This window comes from Oreochromis aureus, linkage group 18 (assembly GCF_013358895.1).
Source record: "Oreochromis aureus strain Israel breed Guangdong linkage group 18, ZZ_aureus, whole genome shotgun sequence".
NCBI classification, from domain to species: domain Eukaryota; kingdom Metazoa; phylum Chordata; class Actinopteri; order Cichliformes; family Cichlidae; genus Oreochromis; species Oreochromis aureus.
The window spans coordinates 32,831,021-32,852,584 of record NC_052959.1 but is presented as its reverse complement, the minus strand read 5'-3'; the positions used below and the strand labels follow the sequence as shown (position 1 = coordinate 32,852,584).

Here is a 21,564-nt window from a genome sequence, read left to right as displayed (position 1 = left end):
ACTATCAGCAGCATGTTTCATTGTAGTGGTGGTATCATTGATGGGATAAATGGACTGGTGCTTATATAGTGATTTTCTATTTTCATGTGGACTAAAGTAGTGGACTGACCAACAGACTGACATTAACATCAGAGCCGTGCTGCTAGTGTGGCTAAAAGAAAAGAGAAGAAGAGACAGTCATGTTGATATGAACATTAGAGAAACACATCATGGAGCTGAAATATGATCCTGCTTCCTCATTTGGACTCATTCACCTCAGCTGACACATTCAACAGTAAAAGGTTTTTGTAGCAGTCTGTCTCACTGTGAGAGTGGCAGGAAGGAGCTACTACTACCTCATCTTTGGCTCTGGAACTAAACTGTCTGTAACAGGTAAGAACAAACATTTATTTTCCTTCAGTTGTTTTATTGTAGAAGCTGAAAATGTGTTTAAAGTCAGTTTCTGCTGCTTCAGGCTTTACATGTTAGTTTTTCATCATTAGTAGAGAATTCATCTGCAGCCATTGTTACATAAGAAAAGCTCAATAATCTCTGAAAACATGTTGAAATCTCACCGAACAACTAAAGTTATTCTTTATTTCTGCAAATATTAGTGATGTTACAAATATTTAGGATTTGATCATCTCAGTAATTCTGCACCATCTGCTGGTTTTTAAAGACAAGATTATATTTGATGTTAAAATTAAATTAATATAAATTAACAAATATGGTGTCAGGAGATATTTGCTTTATGTTGAGGAACAAATATTTTTCAATAATCAAACACTATAGCAACTTCAAAAAGTGTCTTCTGGTAAAACAAATGATAAAATCAGATACTGATTAGAAAACTCAGAAATGATATGACATATAAATTTAGGATGAATATGACATATTTAAACTCCGATATTTATTTCTGAGATTAAGTCGTGTGTGTGGATTTGTACGTGACAATAAAAAGTTAATAATACTTAAATTTTCCAAAATACTTTTCCATACAAATATTTATTAAATATACTTTGTCAAATAATTAGCATTTTATGACTAAAAATATCATGAAGTATATCTCATATTATTGAAAACATTTTATTCACATTTTCAGTTTTAGTGTTTAAAATGATTGCTACAGTTTTTTATGTGAATAAAAACATAACTTAAAATAATCACTGCATTACTTTTCCAATTTTTGCACAAAAATATTTAAGAATAAATAATTCTGAAAGACAAATATGGTCATTATGGTAAAATATATCAAAGACAAGAAGAATGGAAATTTTATCTGCTGAATTGAATTTTGTGAAATAATTTTATTAACAGTACAAAACAATATGAAAAAAGATGAATTTATTTTGGGACAGAAGAGTATCTCTGTTAGAACTCATGTCTAAGGACTAATATGGAAAATACATTTTCACTTGTATAAAGACAAATGTATATATTTTAAAATTGGACTGAATTAAATTTCTATAAAACAATAAAAAGCAAACACATGACAAATTAAACTGAAATTAATTTGACTTTATAAACATGCTGAGTGTTCCACATGTGAGCCATGATGACATGAGGTGATGCCTGTGTTTGATATGAAGCTGAATCCAGTGTATGTAGTGAACTTTGTGCTGTATTGATGAGTAGTTTAGTGATCAGAGTCCATGTAGTTTCCAGGATCAGACTGAATGCAGTGCAGTGCTGGAAGCTGCTGCTGACTGTGTGAATGTGTGTCTGTGCTGCTTGTTGCTGCTGTCAAACTTCAGATGAGCAGGTAGTGAAGCCCGTGGTGAGCGTGTACCCAGCAGCATCCAGAGCCCACCTGGAGGGGAACAGCTCCCTGCTGTGTGTGGCCTCAGCCATGTTTCCTCCTCTGGTCCAGTTCTCCTGGAAAAGACAGAAGAAGAACGGCGGAGAAGCGGAGGAGCTGCCCCTGCTGAGGGAGAGCAGCTGGAGCTCAGAGAGTCGGGACGCACCATTGCCATCAGGATGGTTGATGGGAGTGATTCTGACACATATAAATACAGCTGCTGGGTGAAGCACGAGGGGGGGCACAGTGGAGGCCCAAACACAACAAGGTAATGAAGGCTTGGTGACTGTGTTCAGCAGTGATTCAGCTTCATGTGGAGATGCTGTCAAAGAGAGCAGAGGAGCAGAGGACTGACATTTCTCACTGCAGCTCCAAACATTTGACTCCTTTTCTGTTTCAGAGGTTCCAGCTCCAGCAGCCTCCTGTCCTCCAGAGAGAGAGCCAGCAGACCTGCCAGCTCTGCAGCCAGCTGACTGTAAGATCACCTGCTGCCTCTCTGCATGGACAGCTCCAATGTCCAATGAGGGAACAAGTTTAGGGACTTAAAGTGTCACTAATTGATCAAATCTTCATCCAACAAGCTCTGATAAAGCCACTGTACACTAGCTGCTCAGCACCAAACAGCAGACAGACCATAATATGTCAGAGATCAGTTTGTTAGCTGCTTGTGGAGTTCTTCTGCCCCAAGTGGACACAAACACTACATCAATTCATCCACTTGAAGAAGAAGCTGTGACTGTTTCTATTTGGACTTTTTCTCCTTGATCTGAGAGGAATAACCCGACTGTCTGTCTGTCTCTTTGTGTCTGTCTGTCCTTCAGTGTCCTTCCAGTCTCAGTGCAGGGTGAAGCTGCTCTGCCTGCTGTACACAGTGCTGATAGTGAAGAGTCTGGTGTACTGCTGTGGACTCTCTCTGCTGATGATCCTCACAAACAAGGGAGCGTCCACCAACTGCACACATGCTGACTGACTGTTTTCTGCTCGCCTTTTCTCACCATCAAATCTCATCAATTCATCTCATTCATCACTTTGATCAGTATCACAAATGTTAGTTATGATGTGTTGTGCTTATTTTGGCTTTTTCTTCAATAGTTAGAAGATCATCTGAAATAAATACATTTTTACATGTATTGTTACTCTGAGTTAGAATTATTTTTGTACTTATTGTGACTTTTATTGTAGTAACAAAAATCATCAGGTATATTTTTATCACAAGTTTTCTCTTTGATTTGTTTTTGGTTGATTTTCAAATGTCAAACAGTGTAGTTGTGTTTGTAAGTGTGAATAATAAAGATTTCAAGATGAAGAATTTGATTCTACTTTCATTGTGTGATAAACAACAACCCGTGTGAGTGAAGCACAAACTGACTGTATCCAAACTTGCTCTCCTGCAGCAGACGGGCTGTGTGGGTTTCTGCTCTGCAGCCTCCACACCGTTAGTTGTGGCTTTTCACTTTAATAACACAATGACAGTTACAAGCATGAACTCTGCTTCAAGTTATTCAGGAAGCATCTGTGTTCATGTATGTGAGAGAAACAAACTGAACTCAGAGCTGTTACAGAGTTGATGTTTAGTACGATCACAAAAGACAAATATAAGATGAAGTCTAAACATTAAATCCCACAGAAGTCAAGTTGAACCATTATGATTTAAAACACTGAAAAAATGATAAATTAAAACAACACTTGTAAAAACAATTTCACAAAACACCATCAGTTCAGACAGATATTGAGCATTTTTCCAGCCTTTCCTAATGATTATAAATATGTAAAATTTGTAATCAAAATGTGTCATTGATTAATCCGCTTAATTATTCACACTAGTACAATTTATACAAATAATAAAATTAAGTTAAAAAATTGAAATAAAATCATAATTATAATTAAGACTAGCACAGACAAACAAACTCAAACGAAGAACATTCATCAATTTGATGATTTAACCAGTGCTGAATATTTATTAAGTTCACCCACACTGTACTATAAATTCTGTTGATATTAATATTAAGATTTAAATCAGTGATTTTTTGTAAATATTTAAAATATATATGTAAATTGTAAATTCATTGAACTCTAGTGATGCTTTTAAGGAATTTGTTGTTTTAAAATCTTAAATTTAGATATAAAATATATTTTCCTGATGAGATTTTCTCCACACAACTTTGTGTTTTATGTCAGGGTAAATAAAATATGAATTATCTGATTATTTCCTATGAAGTGAAAAAGACAAAATATGAAACAGATGTTGTCATGGAGGAGTGGACTCAGACGCAGACAAAACTCAGACGCTCGATGGCGAAGAATTAAGTGAAGTTTATTACAGGAGGTTTGGTGTGACGACAACGAGTCATGAAAACAAACATGAACTAAAAATTGCCTCTGAGGTAAATAACTAATTTACAAGGTAGCACGTATCACAACACGCTGTAAGTGTTGAGACGACGCCAGCCTCTCTGATCCTTTTGGCTTGGCAGAGATCACAGAGATGTTTCATAGTTGGCCTACTTTTGTACTGTTGTGTAAATGTGTATGTAAAGGTGGATGACTGCCTACTGCAAATGAAATCTAACCATGGGTACAAATAAATGAAGCTGAAGCTGACGTAAAACACAGCCCTGTTTTTATTACTGTTTATAGATATTATCATTGATGATCATCATTTTGAAGGATTCTTAAAAAGGGTTTAATGAATCCTTCAGTCTGAAACCAACTTAGAACAAAACACATTAGAAGATGTGGGAAAAACCACAGTGTGCACATATTTTAAACACACAACCGAACCACATGTGTTTGTTATAAAATAAGATTTTTATTCTGAATGTTTTTATATATCATTTAAAATCTAATTGATTTTCATATCACATATTTTCTTTATTTTTCACGTAAATATTAATAAATATCAGTTTTCTTAAACTTGTCACTAAGAGTTCAAATGTATTTGGGGGAAATAAAAACATTCATCATTCTGAAAAATCAAATCAGTGTCTGATCATTTTTCTATCAGCTGTAGCTTCAAAGTAGCTTCTTCTGCTCTTTGTTTGTATAAAGATGATGAACACACAAATGAAATGATCAGAGGACACAGATGTGAACCTGCAGCAGACCTACACCTGCCTGTTTCTACATATTCATGTTTCCTTATGTGCAGGGCCGTGCAGAGACGTTTACAGGGGCGGGTGCTCAAAGTTAAAAAGGGGCACATTGAACCAGGCTGAATAACAACAACACACATTCATCAAGAATCTAATATGGGATCGCATCATACTATATCACCGTTGTGAGGCAAAGCAAACGTAGCCTATGTTTTACCTGATGGGTACAATGTTGCTGTTGAGGGGTTGCTGCTGCTCCTGCTACTGATAGTGCTGGAGGGCAGGGCTGTGTTGATCTGAGACTGTAGACATTAAAAAGTCCATAGGAGAGATGGTAGGTGATTAAACAAGTGTTATGAGATGATAACAAAATGCAAAGATTGGTGACAGAGCTTGGAACCATAAGGCAACACAAAACTGAGAAATAAACTAGACCCTGCCTGTGAATCACTCTTTGCCTCTCTTCCTCCTTCATCTCCTCATCTCATCTATCACTCTCCACTTGCTGTCCATCTGAGAACAAGGCACAACTTGCTTTTGCAATAAACTATAATCTAGTTATCCACACTTAACAACTCTTACACTTAATCTATAATAAAATGATGACAGAAAAATGTTATAGAAGCAAAACATTTCAGTTGTGCTTATTATTATTTTTATACTGGAATACCTCTCCAACAACTGGTACATGTGTTAATGTTACCTGTGCTCTTTGTAATCCAGCTGCTGAGAGATTCACTGCCTTTAGTAGCCTCACACAGCTCCTACTGTTTCCTCCTCATGTACTTACCAGCCATGTCTGGACAAATTATATCATGAGTAATAATTAAAAAAATCCATATACATAAAACACACACATGCACGTGCACACAGGGACATTTTAGACCTTCTTCACAATACTGTATATACTATGGGCATCATGGTGCTAGAGATACAATAATTTTGCTGCTGTAAAATCAGCATTTTGTCTTATTTAAAATATAAATCTAATATAATCTGTTTCTTAATGTATGTTCTTTAAAATACAGCGTGTTTTTTAAATATTATAATTATAATATTTAAAGTGCATATTAGATCATTTTAAGTGAAATATAATCCCTCCAGAAAGGCAGGAAACGCACGCACACACACACACATTAAAAAAATAAATAAATTAACAATTAAAAAAAACTTTTTGCCTCAACAAAAGGGCACTTTGGGCACCCATCAGGAAAGGGGCGGGTGCTCAAGCCCCTTCCGCCCCCCTCTGCACATGCCTGCTTATGTTGCTTTCATCGTGTTTCCTTTTTGCCTGTATGAAAATTTTTGAAGTATATTATGATCTCACAACTAAATCAAATATTTGTAAGTGATTAATATCCGTGGCTGATATTGTGTTTGTGTATTTTCACTGTCGTCAATAAAACAGAACAATTAAAATTGAGATGCTGTGAATATTATTTATTGATTTTGATTCACAAAAACAAAGAAAAGATGAACATCTTCAAAAGGTTATATAAAGAAGTAAGCAACAGATAACAGTGTGTGTTAGTAAATTCACAGCAGCCTGAATGTGTTTGTGGGAACATGAATGTGTTTGAGTGTTTCTGCATCATGTGACCCAGATTTTTGGATCTGCTGTCAGATTGAAATGAAGACGATGAAACCACACAGCAGCTTCAGCTGAGCTGTCAATCAGCAGCAGCAGTCTTATCTGTGGGCCGCAGGGGCTGATGGGAGCTTTGAGGACCTGTTAGAAACCACGTGGCCCTCGTCTGATCTCACAGCTCGTCCTTGTTTGGCCTCAGCTGCATCAGAGCGCCACTTCTCCCCAGGTTCACCAGAGGAAACACCACTGCACAAAATGCTTTTCCTCCCAGCTGCTGCTCTGTGCTGTCTGTGTTCAGGTGAGTGTTTCCAGCCAATCAGGAGCCAACAAAGTCAACCTGTAACAAACACTGTCACACTAACCTTCATCTATCTGTCTGTGTCTCTACAGCACTGGTTACCATGGCAGCAGAGTCCAATGAGGGTGGTTCAACACTGACCAAGAGAGCTGGAGGAAATGTCACCTTTAGTTGTGGGATTAAAAACTGTGATTCTACTTGGATATACTGGTACCAGAAGAAAGAACCAGAAACATTCAGAGTGATTGGGTTTACAGATAAGAGTGGTGCTGATTGCACACTTAATACAGGTTTTGGCCATCCCCAGAAAGATGATTTTTCTGTTGAGAATAAACAAACTGGTTGTGCCTTAAAGATTCAGAACATAAAACCCGATCATTCAGCCACCTACTACTGTAACTGTTATAAGTCTGCTCCCCACAGTGAGAAATGATCCCTGCAGCCTGAACAAAAACCAACAGATGAACAGATGTCAAACAGTGTTTGTGACAGGAAGAGAGCAGTAAACCACAGCCCAGGTTCACAGATTTCACCTCCATCTCAGAGTCACAAACATACTGAGCTCAGGGACGATTTTTATTTACTGCTGTCAGAAATTCAATTCTATTTATTTCTGTTTTGAGCAGATTTTTCATGTTTTAAGACAGAAACAAGAGGAACAGATGACATCAAACTTCCACAAAAACATTTATTCAAAGTGAAAGAAAAACAGATTGTGTCAAACTGAATCAAAGTCCATCCCTCATTCACAGTGTTAATGTTCTCTTCATGAAAACTCTTCCAGCAGCACTTGTTGTTTAACACCTTTCAGTACATTTAACCAGACACTTTCACTTTAGGACATTTTAAAGACAAATCTTGGACTGATGTCAGGTCAGGATTTTGTCCTTCTAGCAGCGGCTCATTAGGACGCTGATTTTGTTGGACAGATTTCCATCATTTTCCTGTGGATGTTTATAGAGGATGAATCAGTCATGGTGCCTCATCTTTCTATCACCTTCTTTTCTCTCTGGTCTAAATAAACTGATTTGTATCTGAATATGCTGAATCAGGAATCACAGGACAAGATTTGTGCTTTCTGTTTGTGTTTCTGACCAATTACATTCAAGCAGCTTTGGCTGCATGCAGGTTCTCACATCATTCGAGGACTCCCAGCCACCTGTTCGCATACAGGAAGAGCAGATCAACAGAAGATGTCATAGCCATAGCCCTCCATACAACCCTAACAAAAGGACAGTTACGGCAGGATTCTTTTTATTGATTTTAGCTTGGCTTTTAACACCATCATCCCTGTCAGACTGGTAACCAAATTACACGACCTCAGCCTCCCTCAAGCCACCTGTCCTCACCCCTCAGCCTCAACACCGGCTCCTATCAGGGATGTGTGTAATCACGACTGCACCCCCACCCACCCGCACAACACTTCTTGAAGTTTGCAGATGACACAACTGTGATTGGGTTTGTTGTGGGGGGAGATGAGTCTGCATACAGGGACAAAGTGGAAAAACTGTCATCATCATGCAGTCGAAACAACCTGGTCCCCAAATTCATAAAGCCAAAGAAATAATAGCTGACTTCAGAAGGAACAAATCTGACCCTCAGCCCACACATTAATAGGGGCTGTGTGGAGAGGGTCTCTGACTTCAAGTTCCTGGGTCTGTACCTGGGTGGTGACCAATCCTGGAAAACAAACACCACAGCTATGATAAAGAAACAGCAGCGATGTCACTTCCTGAGGGTCCTGAAGAACAACGCCTTAGCCAAGGAGCTGCTCGTGTCCTTCTACAGGTGCTCCGTTGATAGTACCTTGACATACTGCATCCAAGTTTGGTTTTCTCCAAAGGGTCATCAACACAGCACAGAGGCTCATTGACTGTGCTCTTCTCTCCCTAGAGGAGCTGTACAGGCCTGCAGCATCCCGAAGTACCCATCCCACCCCGCACATCGCCTTGACAAAAGTGTAACTAGGCACTGCACAATCATTTCTTGTAGATACCACTTACCATGCCAGAAGTCAGCCAGCAGTGCCGGCTTGACACCAGATCCGGGCCAGAACTGTCTGCTATGTGGGGAGTAGCCTTGCAGGTCAAAACTAACCAGTGACACCTGTGTGACAGCTCCCCCCCCGGATGGTGACACTTGTTAATAACTGGGTTGATTTTAGAGGCCTGGACAGTAAGTCCCAAGGGAATATTACATTTAAAGCCCTGGAGTAACCTGTCAGAGCTGTTTACACTAAAATGATTAATACTCCGATTTTTACCCTTTTTTTTAATTTCACAAAGGTTTAAAAAAAAAGGGAATTTCCACAATTTGCACTTAAATTCCAAGATATTTTATTAAAGAGAATTGGCAGAAGTGAAGCAAAAGCAGAAATAAATAATATTAACAGTCACATAATAATAATCAAATAGCATCAATTATACTTATCTCATTAACCTACTCTGAACTAATACTGATTTTATCCTCATCTTTGGGATGAAAGAGGTTGGAGGAGAGAATGAGCATATCCAGTGCTGGTGATGTAATTCATCTCAGTGTTTTGTGCTAATGGAAACAATCAATGTTCCCTCTAAGCTGCGCACGTGCACAATTGCGCACTGCTGGCACGGTCTCTGCGCACAAAAAAATCTAACCTGAATTGAAATTAAAATTAATACTTTAACAATTCTGTTTTGCAGTGTTAGTCAGTAAGTGACTGGCTGCTCCCGTATGGGATTAGAATGAATGCCACCTTATCCCATAGTTCAGCCAATGATGCGATTCACATTCATCTATATGCAGCCAATCAACGTGGTTGACAGGCTATGACAGCGTCCTTATGTGCCGACACCGGTGTTTTAGCTAGCAAACCAGCGTGGCTGATGTGGAGTGAAGCCACGTTAATGACAACGTGTACAACCATTGGAGATGTGAGCAGGACAGACGGAGCAACTGACGGGAAAAGTGTGGACTTTATACCAGTTTTTAAATTGTGTTGATAGGCCACGTAAAACCAGAGTTATGATAAAAATATTTGCAATGTTTGGTTTTCTTCCTGAATACTGTCGTTGTTTATATTTACTGCGGGAAGAAACGGTAAAAACAGCGTTTTATAAGAAAAAAGGCTTGAAAGCCTGTGAGCAAAAACAAACCCCACCCCCCTCTACCTTTCCTATTCGCCCCAAAATGTACCAAGTCGACCAATCAAAAAATGATATGGCAACGCGGCATCTAGTTGTTAAGAAACGGGGGGAAGTTTTCAGAGTGACGGCGGTGGTTTGAGATGTGAGAGATTTGAGACGTTTAGCGCAAATCTTGTGTAGTTAGTGTGTAGTGTAGTCAATAGTTTTGTTGTGTGTGTCAGAACAATGAGGCGACTGCTGAATGTTACAGGTGTTACAGGAGTGATACATCTCCTGTTGTCAGGCCTGCAGGTATCAGGCTGTTGTTCTCCTTTATCTCAGAGTGGACAGAAATTATTGTTTGGAGTGGCACAAATAATTTGTGTGGCATCAAATTTGATGCAGAACAGCTGATTGTTCTGTAAATAGTTTGAAATGTTTATTTAAAAAACCGCCTTGGCTGCATTTAAAAAAAAAAATAGCTGCACAAAACGTTGATGTTTGCCAAACTGAGTTACTTTTTTGAAGAAGTAACTATATAATTAATTGCCCAGCATTGGTCATTATATACTGTATTTTGCAGACAGAGTTACAGGACTCTCTCCCAGACCACATACTCATAATACAAGTCAGAGCTTTATTAAAAAAAAATAAAGTTGTGTTTTCAAAATTGGAGTTTAAGTTATTTTTACTTCCAATAGTGTTAACATACTACACAGGTCAATGACTAGATTTTTTTTAATTTTCATTGTAAGTGGGCTAAAGCACTTAATTAAAAGTAGTCTAACATAAATGTAAATGCTGTAATTTGATAATTTTAATAAACCATGTAACTTGAATGGATTCGATGCTGGCATGACCACAGTGCACACGTCTGCTGTCGCTCACAGTGGTCCAAGGGATCGCTCAGGGAGTTTGTGTGTTTGCTCAGACACGTGAAAAATTAGAGGGAACATTGGAAACAATCCAACAGGAAAACAGGATTCCTTAAAAATTTGATCCTTCAGGAATACAGTGGGACCTCAAATCTTCTCAGTGCTGGGGGAAGCTGCAATCTACCAGATAATGATGGAAGTTCAAATCCTTCTTAGAATTATAATCCAAGACAGCAAATTTGATGATGATGATGATGATGATGAGAAGAGATGGAGAAATGCAAGATCAATTTCTCTGTACACTGTCTGGGCAGCTGGTTGATCCCTCTGGTGGCTCTGCTAGAATTTCCAATGGTGAATTTCTGGAATCCAAACATCTGAACTTCTCACAGGACTGCTGGAAACAGATGCCAAAAGTCTCTGCAGCTCTAATTTATGCTCTGTCAAGTCCTCTCCTCCCTCTGGTAGGTCGTCACCAATCACTGTGTTTACATAAGATCAACAGATGTTTTCACTACTGAAACTACATTTATCATTTAACATATTGATCAGGCTCATATATTGAGTACAACTTTGATAAAAATAAAGTTAAATACTAGCAGATATGGAAAAAAAACTCTTTTTAAATGCAAGACCACAAAACTGGGTCTAAACTGGGCTGTATGTAAAATCCTTTTAGACCCACAAAGATGTGATAGTCATCTGGGGAAAGTCACACCTGTTACCACACATTTTCTTTTTTTTTATTGAACTGAGATCAGATTTGTGATGATCACTCTGTTTACTTGACGTTGTTGTCCTTAAACCATTTTGCCACAGTTTCTGAAGTACAACTGTGTGTTTAACCCAAGAGTGTTTAAAGTTCAAGTTCAGCCCTTGAAGGTCTTCAGCTGCTCATGTTGCAGATCCACTGTGAGCTGAAATTCCAATGAAGCTGTTAGAAAAATCAAAGTGATGTTTCAGATTACTCAATGAGCTCATTAGTTAATAACTGTGTAAGATGGTGTTATGGTCCCCCGATCCTCTGCTGCCTCCCCACCATCGATCTTTCCTCCCTCTGTTTTCTATCTTTGTCTCTCTGTGAGTGTGGCATTTGTGGTGTGTGTGATGTGTGTCAGTGGGGTTTGGCAGTTCTGCTGGTTCCTGCTCCTCCTCGGCTGGAGCACCTGCAGTAACTGATAATCAGTCCAGCACATCAGTTTGGAAGAATTTGACTCCATTTTTGACACAAAGCAGCTTTAATTCTGACATGTTGGATTTTCTCACATGAACTACTCGCTTCCAGCTCTTTCACACATTTTTTGTTGGACTCTGTTGGACTTGGTTGTTCCAAAGCTCTATTTTTAACAGCAGGCATGGACGCTTTGTGTTCCTACGAGGCTGCTGGTGTGGTCGCAAATTTTGAAGCCATCATGATAACCTTCTCCCACCAACGATGTGGAGATCCAACCTCTTTAGATCCAATTAAAATCAAGACACTCAAAAAGATGCTCTGGAAAAGAGCAGAATTCTTGGAACAGAGTTTAATACACTGAATCATATGAACAGCAGAAAAAATACATACAGACATTTAGCAAGAAAGTTACAAAGTAGAAAGGAAGCAAAGCAAAACCCCGGGGTGTACAGCCTTAAGCACAGACAGCAGAGCAACACAGAGATGGACAGAGAGTAACAGCAGAGGGGAAAAAGTGCTGGGAGTGTCCTCTGGTCCCCTAATATATAAGGACCAGTATCCCCACCCCCTGCTGCTGGGTAACTTTCCCACGCGCCGAAACACAGCTGCAGGGGTCAGGTACAGGCCACAGGGTACGGGCAGGGCTCTGGCTGACGCCTCTGCCCAAAGGGACACCCTTAGGTTAACCCTTTGCTTTGCCTTCTTACAATAGGTCAAAACATGGTCAAAGGTCACACATTAATCCTAATTATTAAATCTTCCTTATAACTACATAGGTTCTTAAAACACTTCAGTGTAGTTCAAAGTATGTGTGTGTGTGTGTGTGTGTGTGTGTGTGTGTGTGTGTGTGTGTGTGTGTGTGATTATATCGTATGATATTTTATCGTGATGTGTTCAGGATCTCTGTTACAATGTTACTGTTTTGGTTGTGCTGCATGAAAAATGTTGAGTGTGTATTAGGGAGGTTTAGTTACTGGAGCTGGAGAGTGAGTTATTCAGGTGAACTCTCAACAGCATTAACTGCCCTGTTACTGTAAAACCTTAATAAACCTTGGTGAAGCAAAATGCCTTGTGCTTAAGACTCTACATGAAAGTTAAAATATATATGTTCAGTGCACATAGATATATAGTGTATATAGTTACATAGTTATACGTATCACACAAAAATCCACCACACTGGAGCTCCGCACCACAAAAAATAACTCTGGCTCTATTTTTTACAGAAGCGCCATCAAGCTGCAAAAGATTCACTGGATTATTTTTCTTTCACCATATTTGGAACAAAGAAAACAAACTTGACTGGTTTGTGTCATTGTGGTGCTGCATGGCCCACTTTCTCCTGAGATTCAGTTCACAGACAGATGTTCTGATAGTTTTCTTTACAATTTGCTGCTATAATTCAAAATTGATGGTGTGATTAATGATGGTGAGCCAGATGGGCCAAACCATGATACTATCAGCAGCATGTTTCATTGTAGTGGTGGTATCATTGATGGGATAAATGGACTGGTGCTTATATAGTGATTTTCTATTTTCATGTGGACTAAAGTAGTGGACTGACCAACAGACTGACATTAACATCAGAGCCGTGCTGCTAGTGTGGCTAAAAGAAAAGAGAAGAAGAGACAGTCATGTTGATATGAACATTAGAGAAACACATCATGGAGCTGAAATATGATCCTGCTTCCTCATTTGGACTCATTCAGCTCAGCTGACACATTCAACAGCAGACAGGTTTTTGTAGCAGTCTGTCTCACTGTGAGAGGAGGATGGTACCTCATCTTTGGCTCTGGAACCAAACTGTCTGTAACAGGTAAGAACAAACATTTATTTTCCTTCAGTTGTTTTATTGTAGAAGCTGAAAATGTGTTTAAAGTCAGTTTCTGCTGCTTCAGGCTTTACATGTTAGTTTTTTCATCATTAGTAGAGAATTCATCTGCAGCCATTGTTACATAAGAAAAGCTCAATAATCTCTGAAAACATGTTGAAATCTCACTGAACAACTAAAGTTATTCTTTATTTCTGCAAATATTAGTGATGTTACAAATATTTAGGATTTGATCATCTCAGTAATTCTGCACCATCTGCTGGTTTTTTAACACAAGATCATATTTGATGTTAAAATAGCCATACATTTGTAAATATAAATTATGCTAAAGAGAAATTGCAAATGGTAGTCAAAGATGTATTTTCTTCATTGAAAGAGTATTTGTTGTAATTATTTTAATTTTTAAATTGGAGTAGATATTGATCAGGGATGCATAAAACATTTGAAAAATGTGATAAAACAAATTTAGGACAGGTTTGTATGTGTTGCTTGTTTTATGTGAGTCTAAATTTCAAATGACATTAAAAAGTTCAAAAAATTTCAGAATTGTTACTTGTACTTATTTTTTGAAATTTTTTTCTAAGAAAATATCATCTATCACATACTTTAGATTTTATACCACAAATGATGATAAATGATTTCATATTACTGAGAGAGACTTTTTAACTCAAATTCAAATGTTAGTTTAATTGAATTTAAACGTTGGCAATAAATTATTTACATATATTAAAAAAATGTCATCAAACCAAAAAATACATCTCTACTATTCCCGTTATTGCAATACATATTTAACAATTACAAAGACTTGTGATATGTATTATAACACATTTTAAAGTACCTATTTAAAAACTCATACAACAGCAAAAATTTCTGTGTTGGAATTAAATCATGGTGAGGTATGTAGAGTTATTTTAATGTAGTTTAATATGAAAAGAGATTGATTCTTTTGGAACAAAAGTGTCTGCGTTAGAATTTCTGTTTAAGATGCAAAATATAATTTAAAGTGTATAAACAAAACTCTGTATTCAATTACATTTCAGATATACAATATTTCGGACCCCCCCCCGCCCCCCCCTGAGAAATTAAAGGAGAAGTAATTTTGAAATACATTTTATTTCATTATGTAAAAATATGTTGAGTGTTCCATGTCATGGTCTGTGTGCAGGTAGGCAGGAAAAGGACTCAATATGCAGGCTCACAGAGGTGGAACCTAAACTCAAACATCGGCTTTATTGCTGGCAAAAGTCTAAACAAAACCTAAACTGGGATGACTAGAAACAGTACAGGAGAGAAAAACACACAGGCCAGAATGAAAGATGACGCGACAATGAACGGGAACGCGGCTGACACTAATTACAAAGACGAAGTGGGGAGGAAGCAAAACAAAATACAATGACCTTCAAAGTAAAACGGCAAACAGACTGGACACAGAACTAAACCTCACAACTGGAACACACAAAAGAACTGAGAAGACTAGAAGTTATATAGAAATAAAGAAATCATGATATAAAAACAATAATGCAAAAAACACTGAGTCAGCGACCCAGGACTGTGACATTCCACATGTGAGCCATGATGACATGAGGTGATGACTGTGTTTGATATGAAGCTGAATCCAGTGTATGTAGTGAACTTTGTATTGATGAGTAGTTTAGTGATCAGAGTCCATGTAGTTTCCAGGATCAGACTGAATGCAGTGCAGTGCTGGAAGCTGCTGCTGACTGTGTGAATGTGTGTCTGTGCTGCTTGTTGCTGCTGTCAAACTTCAGATGAGCAGGTAGTGAAGCCCGTGGTGAGCGTGTACCCAGCAGCATCCAGAGCCCACCTGGAGGGGAACAGCTCCCTGCTGTGTGTGGCCTCAGCCATGTTTCCTCCTCTGGTCCAGTTCTCCTGGAAAAGACAGAAGAAGAACGGCGGAGAAGCGGAGGAGCTGCCCCCTGCTGAGGGAGAGCAGCTGGAGCTCAGAGAGTCGGGACGCACCATTGCCATCAGGACGGTTGATCGGGATGTTTTTGACACATACATGTACAGCTGCTGGGTGAAGCACGAGGGGGGCACAGTGGAGGCCCAAACACAACAAGGTAATGAAGGCTTGGTGACTGTGTTCAGCAGTGATTCAGCTTCATGTGGAGATGCTGTCAAAGAGAGCAGAGGAGCAGAGGACTGACATTTCTCACTGCAGCTCCAAACATTTGACTCCTTTTCTGTTTCAGAGGTTCCAGCTCTTCCACCAACACTCTTCCACCTCCCACCAACTTTGCCTTCTCTTCCTTCTATACACGAGGTGAAGCTGCTCTGCCTGCTGTACACAGTGCTGATAGTGAAGAGTCTGGTGTACTGCTGTGGACTCTCTCTGCTGATGATCCTCACAAACAAGGGAGCGTCCACCAACTGCACACATGCTGACTGACTGTTTTCTGCTCGCCTTTTCTCACCATCAGATTTCCTGGCTCAGCAGTCAGAAATGTAAATTAAATTCTGGTTGGTTCAATGTGTCATTACTGAGCATTTGACCTTTTCTCATTAAATAATCTTAATCTGTTTAATATAAATTTACAAATAAACATGTTTGATGTGTTTATAGAAGCGTAGATTCTTTATGTGAAGTTTTAATTTTTTGTACATCTCTGCAGAAAAACTCAACTGATGCATTCAGATCCCACCATAACAAAATAACAGTGTAGTTATGTCTGAAGTAGAAATAAAGATTTGAACTTTAAGAATGTTCTTCTCATTTTTTCTGTGACACATAACCCGTATGACTGCAGCATTCACAGATCATAAACTTGCTCTCCTGCAGCAGACGGGCTGTGTGGGTTTCTGCTCTGCAGCCTCCACACCGTTAGCTGTGGCTTTTCACTTTAATAACACAATGACAGTTACAAGCATGAACTCTGCTTCAAGTTATTCAGGAAGCATCTGTGTTCATGTATGTGAGAGAAACAAAGTGTGAACTCAGAGCTGTTACAGAGTTGATGTTTAGTACGATCACAACCGACAAATACAAGATGAAGTCTAAACATTAAATCCCACAGAACTCAAGTTGAACCATTATGATGTACAAACACTGAAAAAGTGAATAAATTAAGACAATAACATTTGTAAAAAAAACAATTTCACAAGACACCATCAGTTCAGATTGATATTGAGCATCTTTCTGGCTTTTTATAATAATTATAAATATGTAAAAAAAAAAGTAATCAAAATGTGTCATTGATTAATCAGCTTAATTTTTCAGACTAGTACAATTTATACAAATAATAAATTTGAGTTAAAAGTAAATAAAATCATAATTATTATAATTAAGACTAGCACAGAGAAACAAACTCAAACAAAGAACATTCATCAATTTGATGGAGGTTCGGTGTGACGACAACGAGTGATGAAAACAAACATGAACTAAAGTCGAGAGCCTTAAAAAAAAAAAAAAAAAAAAAAATCGGCTATGAGGTAAATAACTCATTTACAAGGTATCACGTATCACACCACGCTGTGAGATGCTGTCAGCAGCACTAAAGGAAAACACTATGAACAGTGTTGAGACGACGCCAGCCTCTCTGATCCTTTTGTCTTGGCAGAGATCACAGAGATGTTTCCAAGTAGTCCTACTTTTGTACTGTTGTGTAAATGTGTATGTAAAGGTGGATGACTGCCTACTGCCAATGAAATCTAACCATGGGTACAAATAAATGAAGCTGAAGCTGACGTAAAACACAGCCCTGTTTTTATTACTGTTTATAGATATTATCACTGATGATCATTGTCAAGTGTTCTCTGACCAGACTCTGAATTTCACTCAATGTATGTTTTGACCAGTTTCAGGTTCATTCAGTCAATCAGGTAGTTAGCCAGTTAGATAGCTGTTTTGCTAGATAGGTAGGTGAAAAACCTTTAAACAAAAAAGAACATTTCATTAATCATTCAGATAAATTAAATGCATTATACAGAATACAAATAAAATAAAAATATATACACTTCAGTAAAGCCATTTAACATAGACAAAAGTTCAATACAATTTTTTAAAGTTAAATGCAGTAACTAGTGATGGGACGTTCTGTATCGAGGCTTCGAAGCGTGTGTCGAGTAATGGAGGGGGCGTTTCCGCGAAGCGCGTATCGAGGCTTGCTTCATTTATGGGAGGAGCTGAAAATGATGACGTCCGAAGCCTCGCTGCCCGGCTAAACCACGTGACTGGTTCATGAAGTGGCTCAAACTTTGCCGCGAGCTATGACAGCGATATAAACCCCTCAGACTTCATTCAAAATGTGGGTGTTTGATGGAGAGTTGCGGTTAGTGAGAGTTTGGAGGTTTATGAGAGTGAGGAGAGAAAGTCAGGAGAGAATGGGGCCAGCTAAGAAGAGGAGGATGTCCTCCCCTGTGTGGGAACATTTTGATCTTATTCCTCCAACAAGGTATGTACATTTCTACAGAAGATGTATTTTCATAATACTGATGGTGCAATACAATTTATGTTAAGCTGTCTTTACTTTTGTACAAGGTGAAGTATTTGCTATGTGCCAGGGAGCTGGGATATAACAACAACACCTCATCCATGCTCAGGCACTACAGAGCTTTGCATGAGAATAAGGGGAACACGGATTGTGGAGAAAGACCCGGTGAGCCATCAAATGCCATGATAATATAGCATGCAGTAATGTTACTAAATGATAGAACAATATTATACAACTGTAATAAGTTACGTGTGTGATATTTATATTTGTGCTTTGTTCTTATTGTCTTTCCTCAGGAGAACAATCTCAAATAGATGAAGACCTGGTTAGCATGGTGATTGAGGACTCCCAGCCATTTAGCATTGTGGAGGACAAAAGATTTAAAAGATTTGTTCAATCACTAAATCCTAGATATGTTCTCCCCACTAAAAAGGTCATAAAAGCAGTGACAATGTAGTTTTTACAGAATAAAATGTGAACAGGCAGACAGTGTGTAGCTGTCCATACCTCAACGTTACAAAAGCACAATCACTGTCCATACCCCAACCACACCTCACCTCACAGTAAATGATCATTTCCATTTTAAGCATTTCCAAATGATCATTTTCCACACTGCCAGTATAAATATACACAGCATAATCCCATCACTACAATATACATGTTTTACACACTCCTTTTGTTGTTGACATTTACAAGCTGTGTGCAAAATGCCACACTCCTCAAATTCATGCCAACTAATATTTTCACGTCCACTAGATGTCCTACTAGAGCAAATGAAGCTTCACGAAGCTTTGCGCTGGGGTGAACCAATTGGATGAAAAGCTTCAGTGTTTCATGAAGCTTCATCTGCCCATCACTAGCAGTAACTATTTCCCAAAGCATAAACACATTTCCACAATTGAGCTTCCATTGTTCCCAAACATGTAAGCAGCAAATATGAGTCCAAGAGCTTACCGATAGCCTGTCTAGCTCAGAATCTTCCTCACAGTGGAAAGTGGATTGTGCTTTGTTTGCTGTCCTCTCAGTATGTTGCACACGGGTCAAATGACTGCTTTTAAGGTCTACTAGGTACGCCAGCCCTTGATTGCTCTAATTCAGCTCACCTGGCAGAGTGGCGTGCACCAGGCCGCGCATAGTTGTAGATTGCACACAAGGTCTAATCAGCAGTAGCACAGAGCAGGTAGTGGGCAGCACTATGGAGTATGGGCGAATGAAAAGGCAGAGGGCGTTTATCAATATGCGTACTTGTGCGTACTTGCGTTCTCGTGTACTCGTGATACGTCATCAGTCGGAGACCAAGTACTGTTCCAATTCGAAGTACGCATCACGCCGAGAACGCGAAAAAGTCCCGGATGTGTTCTCGATCCGCCCGTTTTATCGAGCATGCATCGGTGTAGACTTGGGACAGCTATATATCCCAGAATGCATTTCGTCCAAAACTCAACAGCGGACTCCCGGCACATCGTCCCCCCCCCCTCCCCTCCCCGCCCGCTTGCGGTCTTCTCACTACTCAGGTTAAAGAAACTCCAGCAGCTGTCTATAGTATTGGGTGTCCACTACAATAATAATAAAAGCGGTCTAACATCTCACCTGCTTGTTTTTATTAAGGTATGTACACGTATGTACATGTACACTATTTTTATTAATAGAGGTTTCACTACTGAGGTTAAAAATGATATATAAGTCACTTAGATCACTTCTAAATGTTAATGTTTGGTGTATTTCAGTGTTTTATTTGTTCCTGAGTAAACCGGTTTGGCTGTGATTAAAGTTAAGCTTCATAACATGTTACTCACAGTTAAATTAAGAGGGGACGGCAGTAAAAACTCCGGACCTGTGACATCATCACGTACGCTGGTACAAATCACGAGTCCGTGCTCACGTACTTGAGAATTGAGAGACGGCCCACGAGTCCGTGCTCGCGTTCTCGGCGGGTACGTACTCCCGTGCGTTCTCGGCGGCACGTACTCACCGAGAACGCGAGTGCGTACTCGCGTACTTGGGCATTGATAAACGGCCAGATAGAGTTGCAAAGGAGGCCGTAAAACATGGGGTGGTTGACATGGCTGTTAGTTTTGGCCAAGCAGAGATAAGGGGCGTTTATCAATGTCCAGGTACGCGAGTACGTACTCGCGTTCTCGGTGAGTACGTACCCGCCGAGAACGCGAGCACGGACTCGCGATATGTACAATTGGAACACCTGCGTACGTGATGATGTCACAGGTCCGGAGTTTTTACTGCCGTCCCCTCCTAATTTAACTGTGAGTAACATGTTATGAAGCTTAACTTTAATCACAGCCAAACCGGTTTACTCAGGAACAAATAAAACACTGAAATACACCAAACATTAACATTTAGAAGTGATCTAAGTGACTTATATATCATTTTTAACCTCAGTAGTGAAACCTCTATTAATAAAAATAGTGTACATGTACATATGTGTACATACCTTAATAAAAACAAGCAGGTGAGATGTTAGAAAGCTTTTATTTTTATTTTAGTGGACACCCAATACTATAGACAGCTGCTGGGGTTTCTTTAACCTGAGTAGTGAGACATCCGCGAGCGGGGGGGTGAAAACGATGTGCCGGGAGTCCGCTGTTGAGTTTTGGATGAAATGCATTCTGGGATATATAGCTGTCCCAAGTCTACACCGCTGCATGCTCGATAAAATGGGCGGATCGAGAACACATCCGGGACTTTTTCGTGTTCTCGGCTTGATGCGTACTTCGGATTGGAACAGTACTTGGTCTCCGACTGATGACGTTTCACGAGTACACGAGAACGCAAGTACGCACAAGTACGCATATTGATAAACGCCCAAGGATTATGGTAAGGCAAGATATGAGAGCAAGATGGCAAAAGCAGTGGGAGGAGGAAAGGAAGGGACGCTGGTTGTATAAAATTCAAAGGAGGGTGGGAGGAATGAGAAATGCAGGACGGACTAGGAGGGAGGAGGTGATCATATCCAGACTGAGATTTGGACATACTGGCTTAAATAATACATTATTCATGATAGGCAAACATAGTACCGGGAAATTTGGTTACTGTGGGGTAGAGGAAACTATAGAACATGTCATACTGCAGTGTCAGAGGTATCAGGTTGAGAGGAGACAATTGATTCAAAATCTCAGTAACCTAAAAATCAAACTGGATCTTGTTGATTTGTTGCGAAAGGAATCGGGAAGTAAAAGTTACCAGGCCTTATTTCAGTTTTTAAAAGAGGGGAAACTGTTTGGAAGGGTTTGAGGAATTTTTGTTATTTTTATTTATTTATTTAGTTATTTATTTTGAGCGTCGTTCCAGACCATACTCCATACCAGTTGGTGGTGGTAATGCACCTTTCAGTTGTTTGCCAACCGCCACTACAAATGTAA

At 39.2% G+C, this 21,564-nt stretch overlaps 2 protein-coding genes across 4 annotated transcripts in view; both read left to right on the top strand.

Moving 5' to 3' along the window:
- The window catches only part of LOC120434237 (immunoglobulin lambda-1 light chain-like), a 31,842-nt gene extending 15,746 nt beyond the window's left edge, over positions 1 to 16,096 (top strand). The window contains exons 3-4 of one of the 3 annotated variants that reach the window (XR_005609008.1): positions 2,178 to 2,621; positions 16,021 to 16,096. Coding sequence is in view for 2 of the 3 variants with exons in the window: in XM_039601920.1 (XP_039457854.1) it covers positions 2,178 to 2,252; positions 2,599 to 2,747 (224 nt within the window). In the remaining variant the exon portion in view is untranslated. Of the gene's footprint in view, positions 1 to 1,982; positions 2,046 to 2,177; positions 3,087 to 16,020 lie in introns of those variants that run through there. The other 2 variants (XM_039601922.1, XM_039601920.1) reach the window with 2 other exon arrangements.
- Positions 13,418 to 16,460, top strand: LOC116313700. Its single transcript, XM_031731472.2, has 3 exons — positions 13,418 to 13,721; positions 15,506 to 15,817; positions 15,950 to 16,460. Exons 1-3 carry the CDS (start codon positions 13,583 to 13,585, stop codon positions 16,144 to 16,146), a joined length of 648 nt encoding a protein of 215 aa, XP_031587332.2. The 5' UTR covers positions 13,418 to 13,582; the 3' UTR covers positions 16,147 to 16,460.
- Positions 16,461 to 21,564: the final 5,104 nt, after the last annotated feature.

Coding starts and splice junctions, on each gene's coding strand:
- LOC116313700 (XM_031731472.2), top strand. CDS start 13,583: ATGATCCTGCTTCCTCATTTGGACTCATTCAGCTCAGCTGACACATTC. Junction 13,722..15,505: donor AACCAAACTGTCTGTAACAG/GTAAGAACAAAC, acceptor GTCAAACTTCAG/ATGAGCAGGTAGTGAAGCCC. Junction 15,818..15,949: donor GGAGGCCCAAACACAACAAG/GTAATGAAGGCT, acceptor TTTCTGTTTCAG/AGGTTCCAGCTCTTCCACCA.